Raw genomic sequence first — 9,896 nt, 5'->3', positions numbered from 1 at the left:
TGTAACACATGTCGTCATATGATTGGATGATTAAATATATTAAATTAGTTTAAAATTATGATCAAGATGGAATGTGATAATAATGTGGATTAAATGCATAATTATACCAAATTTATTAACTATCACGTCATAACTTTTAGGTGGTGTTTGTTTTTGCAGAGGCAAAAGGTCTGCAGTCTGCGGACCACATCTGCAGCAGAAGAGGTGGACCAAAAGTCTGCAGTCTGCAAGAAGAAGACTGTTTGTTTTTTAAAGTCTGCAGACTGCTAAAATAAATTGAAATACAAATAAACTGATTTTTTAAACTTAAAAGAGTTTTGCAATACTGAGATTTAAATAATTTTAGTTTTACAATACTGAAATTTAAATAATTCATACAACTACAATAATAATTTTTTTAGAAAAATAAACACCACCTTATTAATTCTATTATAAGTCTCACATAATCACATGTATTATTAGTTTTATAAGTTTTATAGAATAAAATTTATAAATGATCATTAATTATATGATTTTTTTAAACATTAAATTATCTAAAGTTATATAATAATATTAAATTTTGAATTTTATTATCATATGGCACAACAACATTAATTATCATTAAACTATTATTAATCAATGAATCGTACACCTCTCTTTTTTTAAACATTAATTATCATTAAACTATTATTAAATATGCAATTATGTAATACTTTTAATTTTTTAAATATATATTCATAATTTATTTTTATAATTATATGATATTTTTAGAAATTATTTTTTAATTTATCAAATTATTTTATGATTATTTTTTATTTAATTGTGATTATATTTTAAAATTTTTAAAACATAATTTATAATTTTTTATATTTTAAAATCTTAATTATCAAACAATGAAATCATTTTTTATTAAGCAATGTGGTTTAAATGCTTACATTTCGTATAAAAAGTTTAAATATAATTTAAAAATAACAAATCCAAAAAAATATTATATTTAAACTTAAATCAAAATAATTAAAATAAATATAAAATTTTAATAATATATAAAATAATTTATATGATATAAAATTAAATATCTATAATATAATATTAAAAAATTAATATTTAATTTATTTAAAAAATTAATATTAAAATTAATATCTATAATATAAAATTAAATATAAAACTTCTTTGAAGAGATTAGAAGACGTCTGCAGACATAAGGTCACGTCTGCACCGCGCAGACCACACACAGACGTTAGAAGAACTTATATCTTTTAAAAAACAAACAGTTACTTGGTCCACCTTATTAAATATGAACAAAGAGTTGTTTGATTTGATGTATTTAAATAATTAGATGATTTGATCGATAAAATTTAAAAATTTATTGTCAAAATGAAAATAAGTAGTAGTTAGGCGGCCAATGTACCCAAAAAGAGAAAATTTGAGAACTGTTTAGCAATTTCACAAAAAAAAAACACATAACGACGTAGATCTCGTTCGTTCTCATCTAAACCGTAATTTCCAGGCTCGCTTCCCCTTCCGTGCCACATATCCCCCAAAGAAAAATAAATTTCCCAAATCTGCATCTCTTGGTTCGATTTCTAATTCCAATTCCCAAATTCAGATCTTAATTGCTCAAATCAGTTGAAAAAGGGCCAAAATGTACGGATTTGAAGCTATGACATTCAACATCCACGGCGGTTACTTGGAAGCGATCGTGAGAGGTCACAGGGCCGGACTCTTAACCGCCGCTGATTACAATAATCTTTGCCAATGCGAAACCCTTGATGATATCAAGATGCATCTCTCCGCCACCGAGTACGGCCCTTATCTCCAAAACGGCACGTTTCTTTCGTGATCTTTAATTCTCAATTTCCAATCTTCTAAGATAATTCACTGATTTTCGTTGGAATTGAGTTGAAATTGATATTAATTACAACTTCATGAAGTTAATTTAAAGTATATCTTATTCACAATTTTGAACTATGGATCTCTTTATAATTTGATTATAAAACTTGCTGATCCTTTGCAGAACCTTCACCATTGCATACCACTACCATTGTGGAGAAATGTACTCTTAAACTTGTTGATGAGTATAAGCATATGTTATGCCAAGCTACGGAGCCGTTGTCCACCTTTTTAGAGTATATCACGTATGTAAAGATTTGTCCCTTTTTTTTCCTTCTTTGAATTGCTTGAGAGATATCTGATTACCCTTCTCTTAGATATAGCCCAGGCTTTGATTTATTTCACATCTCATGATCTGGGTTGATTTAATTGAATATTAACTGTGTTCAGTTTGTTCACTCATCTGAGTACCGGTGGATTTGATGTGGTGGTGTGAATTGTGTACATCCTTTTTGCTGCTAATGCAGTTTTGTTAACTATTTAACCTGTTTGATCTGTTTTTTTTTTTTTTTTGGGGGGGGGGGGGCAAACAATTTAATCTTATATTTCCATAGAAGGGTTGGTTATTCCCTCATTCCATCATCTGGTTAATCAATCTTAAGCTCTAGTTGTAAAGTAGCGGACTTTGGTTGAGCTTTTATGAGTTGTCTCAGTGATATTCAGAAAGCTGTCTGTTAAGATGGTGTAGTTATGCAGATTGATTAATAGGTTGTTGTGGATTTAGTGAAAGCCTAACAAAACCTAATGTTTTGATTGTTCCATTTAGGTATGGTCACATGATCGACAATGTTGTTCTGATTGTTACTGGAACCTTGCATGAGAGAGATGTTCAGGAGCTTCTGGAGAAGTGCCATCCTTTGGGCATGTTTGACAGGTAATCTAACCCCTAAATAGAGATCATGTTATTATCTCACCTCACAAAGCCTAACAAAACTCTAGTTGTAAAGTAGCGGACTTTGGTTGAGCTTTTATGAGTTGTCTCAGGATATTCAGAAAGCTGTCTGTTTAAGATGGTGTAGTTATGCAGATTGATTAATAGGTTGTTGTGGATTTAGTGAAAGCCTAACAAAACCTAATGTTTTGATTGTTCCATTTAGGTATGGTCACATGATCGACAATGTTGTTCTGATTGTTACTGGAACCTTGCATGAGAGAGATGTTCAGGAGCTTCTGGAGAAGTGCCATCCTTTGGGCATGTTTGACAGGTAATCTAACCCCTAAATAGAGATCATGTTATTATCTCACCTCACATGATACATATGCTTACTTTCCTGTTTTGCGTCTTCAGCATTGCAACCCTGGCAGTTGCTCAGAACATGCGTGAACTCTACAGATTGGTTCTTGTTGACACTCCGCTTGCTCCATATTTCTCCGAGTGTATTACTTCTGAGGTACATGGTTCTAACAACTTTTCTGATAGTGTTTCTTCATGTTAATTGTCTCTTACTAGTGATTACCTGTCTGTAACTCTCTCTGTATAAGCATGCATGTCATATTGTTTGTAGCTGTGCTAGAGTGTTGTTTGTGTGATGATGTAATTTTTTAAACCTTTGATTTTGGGTTCATTCATCTTGGATTTTCTCCAGGATCTTGATGACATGAACATTGAAATCATGAGGAACACACTCTACAAAGCGTACCTTGAAGACTTCTACAAATTTTGCCAAGTAAGGTTCTAGTACAGAAGAAAGGTGGCTTTTCTTTTTGCATATGGAATATGTTGTTTTCAGTCCCTACTTGTTTATTTAAACATTTTTTCCTTATAGAAACTTGGTGGTGCAACAGCAGAGATCATGTCTGACCTCCTTGCCTTTGAGGCTGACAGAAGGGCAGTAAACATTACCATTAACAGGTACTTTTAGTTATGGAAAGGGATTATTTCTTGTAGTATTCTAGTTTAACTCTTGATTCTTTCCTACCATGTATTTCTAATAAACATGTTTGGCATGGACTTATGGTTTAATTTTTTCAGCATTGGCACTGAACTTACTCGTGATGATCGGAGGAAATTATACTCGAATTTTGGTCTGCTGTAAGCACTTTCTCTCAGGCCTGATTATGCTCTTTCAGTTTGGGTAATAGATTCATCTGTGTTTTTTATCTTTGAAAGTGATACTTCATGTTAAACAGTTATCCGTATGGCCATGAGGAACTTGCTGTCTGTGAGGATATTGACCAGGTTTGTTTCATATGCTATGCTTGCTTGGATGAAGTTACTTCGATTTCTTATCTTCTGCTTTGTTTTGCTTTCTAGGTCCGTGGTGCGATGGAAAAATATCCTCCCTACCAATCAATTTTCTCTAAGTTATCTTATGGAGAGAGCCAAATGCTTGACAAGGCATTTTACGAGGAAGAAGTGAAAAGGCTTTGCTTAGCTTTTGAGCAACAGGTTTATACTTAATTTTGTCTGGCATCAATTATCTTTTGTTAATAACGGTATGTGGAAGGCACAGGCGCACAGCGGCGGCATATGCTTGCTTTTGTTTCTTTTTTATCCCAGTTTTATTCATCGGTTAAACTATGTATCAAAACTTCTCTGATATGCTTTTCTTGGATGATGATCGTGCAGTTCCATTACGGGGTTTTCTTTGCATACATGAGATTGAGAGAGCAGGAGATCAGGAACCTGATGTGGATCTCTGAATGTGTGGCTCAAAACCAGAAGTCTAGGGTTCATGACAGCGTTGTCTTCATATTTTAGATGATCCAGGAGTCGGTTACGAATAATTAATCGGATTGTGTTCTACCTGATCAGCTGTAAATTTTAATTCCTCCGCTCGGTTTATCAATCCGCATTATCATAGGAGTGGTTTAGCTGCTTTGTTTCCATACATTTTCTGTTAAAGAATGAACTCCATATTATATTTATGTTTTGGGGTTAAAATGTTGTGTTAAGATTGATTAAAATGTATTATTGCCTTGACTGACGTTGTTTTCAATAATTTAATGAATGATTTTTCTGGGAAGTTTCTGACAATTACTATAAATAGTAAAAATATAATACCTATTTAAAATAAATATTATTTATTTATTTTTATTCGATTTAAATTATGAAATGATTGGAAATTATCAAGTTTAATTTATTGTTGATTCATGTACTAAAATATGACAAAATAACACTCCTAATAGCATATGAATCTGTTAATATATGTGTGAATCAAGCCTTTAAATATATTTAAAATTAATATAAAAATAATGCTCATCGTGACAATGAAAATCTATAATTATAATAGCAAATTAAATTCATAATTAGTATATTTTTCTAATCATTGAGTCAAAAATTAGCCATCTAAGATCACATAAAGATCATATAAGAACAATATTAAAAACTTAACCAGAAGCTCAAACAAGGATAGATACAAACAGATCTGATAGCATGAATAAATGAACAAAAAAAATTAAATCAAGCTACTAAAAGATCATCGACAAACCGTATATCAAAGTCAAGCAACGTGACAAACTATTCACAAACACAAACCGCTTATTCAAATCCAATATGAAGGTTCAAAGTAGGGAATATTAACATAATAACAAATAAGTGTCATCTTGATCGGACGTGGAGATGCCAAATAAACTCTTAGAAAAAATAAATAGAAATAACATTCAAACGACTGAAAACGTGCCAAAAAACATATAAAAATATATTATAAAATGAAAGTAGGTTACAAAGACATAATTATTAAAAATAAAAATAAAATTAAATAAAGATACGAAAATAAAATATATGATGATTAATAACTAACATTTTAACAAAATTAAAAAGGAAAAGGGACGAGCGATGCACACAAACGAAATATCTTTCACACTCTAAATTCCTTACTATTCTTTAATGAGATTCTTAAATTGATAATTTTGATAGAATCTCACATGTTATACCTCGAATCGCCAATTGGAGTTGGATTTTCATATTCAAATACTAGCCACGATTACATCTTATGGAATGATACACAGACAGGTTTGTGATTCGTAGTCATGCCTTCACTGTGAGTTCATCATATACCGAATCACTTCATATTCATGATGTTTTGATTGTTGCAGCTCAAGATAATTATAGGTTTATTTTGAAGTTGTTGGAAGAATTTCCTCAATTCAAAGACTGAGTTCTTCATAGCTGGTGAACGCTATGCAGGAACTCAATAAATAATGTTTTCACCATCATTATAATAACTATATTTTTTTCGATGAAAATTATTGTGCTTTGCTTGTAGGGCACTATATCCCACAGCTAGCAGCGTTGTTGGTGGAGCACAACAAGAACCCTAACCACGAACCAGTCAACCTCGTAGCCATTGCTGTAATATTTTTATCACCTTGATGCTGCGAAGATTCATTAATTTCAACGCTTAAAATTTGACGAACATGATCCGTTTTCATTTATAGATTGGGAATCCACTTTTGGATCTGGACATCAGTATATTGGCGGGCGACTACTTATGGGGTCACGGTGCAATATCGGATGAAACCCTGTTCTTGGAGAAGACAGTTTGCAAAGACTCCAAGTACATGCACGAATACGTTCATTCAGGATGGTCACAAGGATGCAATGATGTGTTCAATAGAGTTGCCGATGAAGTGGGTGTAGATGTTAAGTTCGATGATCTTCTCTTGCCGGATTGCCCATCATCCAACCACGCCCAGCAATTTAGGCTTAAAGGACTGCTTGGGATGATACATTCGGCTGTATGTGCATGTCATCTTTTTTAAATATTTCGAGTTTAAAATACATTTATTCTTTGGTTTTAAAACTTGGACGGGTTTCTAGGAGAACAAAGAAGGGTGACCCATGCAATTAGGGAAGAATATTAACATACCTTAATAGGCCTGATGTTCAAAAGGCACTCCACGCCAATACAACTCACCTCCCTTTCCATTGGGATTTCTGTTCAGGGTATTCGAATAAAGGATGAGAAATATATATATATGTTGAATGTTTCGATTTGTTAAAGAAGTAAGGTAATCCAACCCACATTGAAGTTTTCAAGGGGCAGGGTATTCGCCAAAGTGGAGATTTAATAGGTATGGCTCATAAAAGGTCAATTATGTAATTATGTACCAGGTTTTTTTTATTATAAATAGAGATGTAACCTAAACCTATGAGACATTGAATAAAACTTCTAGCGCCACATAGGCACCGATGACGTAAGCACATTGCCGAACCTCGTTAAAATTTTTGTGTTCTCTCGTCATCTTTGTCCCCACAGATTCAACAATATATTTAGGGTTGATTATTTAATATTGTATAGTAAAGAGATAATAAAAACAAGGGTATTGCAGGCCTCGTTTACGATGAAGTAAACATGGAAATCAACATCATTCCTGTCGTCTCAGATCTTATCAAGGAGGGTATTCCTGTGTTTTTATATAGGTAAATCCACCACTATTTTCATCAATTTATTCCAAGTCCGCCAGTCGATACTTGAAAGTTAAATAATGTAATTTCTTTAATTAAAAAATATAAAATCAGCGGGGACCAAGATGCAAAAATCCCACTGACTCAAACAAGGATAATTGCAAATAACATTGCAAAGGAGTTGAAACTTGTTCCACTGTCAGAATACGGTAATTGGTATGATCCTTGGTATAGTGACCAAAAGCAGGTATTCTCTGTTGTTTTTAGTTGTAAATTATAACTAGTGAGAGTGGAACACTGAATTCTTATTTATAAAAAAATGAAGGTAGGAGGATGGACGCAAGCATTTGGGAATAAGAAGGGAGAAGCAGCAATGTTAACATATGCGACAGTGAGGGGTGCAGCTCATGAATTTCCATTCACTTCACCTTCACAAGCACTCCATTCCTTTCTCAATGGAATCCCTTTGCCCACCAGCTCTTCCCATTGATTTCACCTATACCCCGCCCCCTTTTATCATTTTCATAATAAGATTTGGGTCATCCATATGGATTGGATGGATGACAATAATGTTATTTTTCTATTAAAGCTTAAGAGCGTTTGCGTTTATACTCTCGAGCTATTTTATTTTTATTTTCTTAACATGTTCCCGATACATACTCCGCAATATCAAAACCCTGTCCCTATCAAATAGTATTAAACAGATAGGTTTGTTTCAGATGAGGGCATTGCAATGCAGGCATATCAGGTTCTATTTCCCACGGTGAAACTCTTTCTGGAAGATGTGGGGTTGAAGCTTCATTTTCATCCCACTTCACCTACAAGCACAATTTCTCAACATTATTGTACCACCCGATATAACATGATATGGATGGAAGATTAAATCTACCTTAAGACATCTCCATTTGGAATCCATCCACCTCTTACAAGATCAGCGTCTTCCATTCCAACTATGCAACCATTAATTCTGCATTTTCAATCAAAGGATGATTTTCTTTCATGAGGATGATGTAATATGTTGAACCACTCCCCTTTTTTCTCTCATTTTTATCATTTTTTCCCCTACCTCTTATCCTCATATCCATCTTTTTTCCCTTCAAGAAAATCTATAAAGGTGAAAACTTGGTAACCCTTCAAGCTTAATAAGAGATTTCCCAAGTAAGAATCATAATCTCTTCATCCCAAGCTTTCATTCAAGCTCTTAAACACAGAGTTTGTCCATAATAGCCATAGGTGGGGGTTTAGTGAGAGTTTAGGAAACTAGAGATTTCTAGCTCGTTTTTGGTAGATTCAAGTTTAGAAAAGTGTTCTTAACTTCATTTTGGTTTCTTAATTGAGCTAGTAACTCATTTCCCTTGTTATAATTAATGAAAAAGATTGAAGAAGGTTCCAAAACCAAGTACAAAGAGAAGTTGGTTCTTGGTTGATTTATATACATTTTCATCAGCTTAAAAACTAAGGTAACACATTTCTAACCTCCCTATACCATTTGTGGATCACTAAATGCCTTTGTTTAGCTTGCATTAGTTTATAAAGCATATGAGCATATTCATGATATATTCTAGTTATTGGCATTTTAAAGCATGAGAAATGACTCCTTATGACCCCTATCAACTTACATAAGACTTAAACATTACTTGATGGACTCAGTGGGGTGAATGGGTAGTGTTAGGTTACATTTTCGTGCTCAAAACATGTTATTTTAGTCTTGGTATCGGTATTGGATGAACAATACCAATACTATTCTTTGTATAGTTAAAATTAGCAAGGTATATTGGCTGAGAATATCGATATAGGTTCATAGGGTATCAATATTGTTCATAGGGTTTGATACTCAAAGGGTATTATCGATACCATCTTTAGATTTTGAATTCTAGTAGCCAATTTTGGTATCGATACTCAATAGAGTATAGATACCATGGATGATGTATCAATACCCTAAGTAAGGGTACCGATACTCAACTAATTTTTCAAACATCAAAACCAAATTTGGTATCGATACTAAGGGTAGTATCGATGCCTTAGTAGCCCAATATTGATATTCCAATTAAACGTATCGATACTGTTATAACTCTTTGAATTCCAGTAGCCTATTTTGGTATATGTACCTCAGGTTGGTATTGATACTCAGGGATTGATATCAATACTGAGAGGCATAGTATTGATACCCTCGTCTTAAATTGGGTAAGGAACCCATCTCATATCAAGTATCCTAGTAAAGGGATTAATGGTCATCAAAACTTTATAAATAAGACTAAAGTGAGAACAACAATAAGAATTATAATTACAACTAGAAATAATATAAATTAGGACGCCATAAAACTAGTCGTTGTATGACGCTCAAGAAACGATCAGAACACCTGAGTTACTCTAGTAGCAAAATGAACGTTTTATATGTTAGAATGTTCGAACATGTCTCATTTAGTACACAAGGCACTTCAATGATGGCCGAGCGTAGATGCTCCAAGTACTCATCTCTATATCTAATTCAAGAGGACTAATTGATGTTTGAGTATGAGAGAGAGTTTCTCCAGTTGATTCGGTATGCCCCGGAGTTGGTAGTGTATGAGTACCACCGCTGTAAGAGGTTAGGGAGGTCCTCCACCTCGAAATTCTCACCCACTTGGATGTAGACCCTCCTAGGATGTTCACTGAGTTGACCCGACAAGCGAAGATG

General features: G+C 33.3%; 2 protein-coding genes and 1 long non-coding RNA gene across 3 annotated transcripts; all 3 read left to right on the top strand.

The window, feature by feature from the left end:
• Positions 1-1,448: 1,448 nt before the first annotated feature.
• On the top strand, positions 1,449-4,743 carry LOC120179019 (V-type proton ATPase subunit d2). Its single transcript, XM_039184754.1, has 10 exons — positions 1,449-1,802; positions 1,994-2,114; positions 2,636-2,743; positions 3,158-3,260; positions 3,456-3,536; positions 3,636-3,721; positions 3,842-3,901; positions 4,000-4,048; positions 4,124-4,258; positions 4,439-4,743. Exons 1-10 carry the CDS (start codon positions 1,622-1,624, stop codon positions 4,568-4,570), a joined length of 1,056 nt encoding a protein of 351 aa, XP_039040685.1. The 5' UTR covers positions 1,449-1,621; the 3' UTR covers positions 4,571-4,743.
• Positions 4,744-6,061: 1,318 nt separating this feature from the next.
• Positions 6,062-6,649, top strand: LOC120179046 (serine carboxypeptidase-like 45; the record flags this gene model as incomplete). Its single annotated transcript, XM_039184767.1, has 3 exons — positions 6,062-6,163; positions 6,250-6,549; positions 6,632-6,649. Coding segments are annotated over 3 exons (420 nt in total), but the record flags the coding sequence as incomplete, so codon positions are not given.
• A 19-nt stretch (positions 6,650-6,668) lies between these two features.
• On the top strand, positions 6,669-7,420 carry LOC120179020. Its single transcript, XR_005521573.1, has 3 exons — positions 6,669-6,757; positions 7,144-7,234; positions 7,334-7,420. It is a non-coding gene; the product is annotated as an uncharacterized LOC120179020 (long non-coding RNA).
• Positions 7,421-9,896: the final 2,476 nt, after the last annotated feature.

Source organism: Hibiscus syriacus, unplaced genomic scaffold (genome assembly GCF_006381635.1).
Source record: "Hibiscus syriacus cultivar Baekdansim isolate YM2019G1 unplaced genomic scaffold, ASM638163v2 tig00112399_pilon, whole genome shotgun sequence".
In the NCBI taxonomy this organism is placed as follows: domain Eukaryota; kingdom Viridiplantae; phylum Streptophyta; class Magnoliopsida; order Malvales; family Malvaceae; genus Hibiscus; species Hibiscus syriacus.
This window is presented reverse-complemented; position numbering and strand designations above follow the sequence as displayed.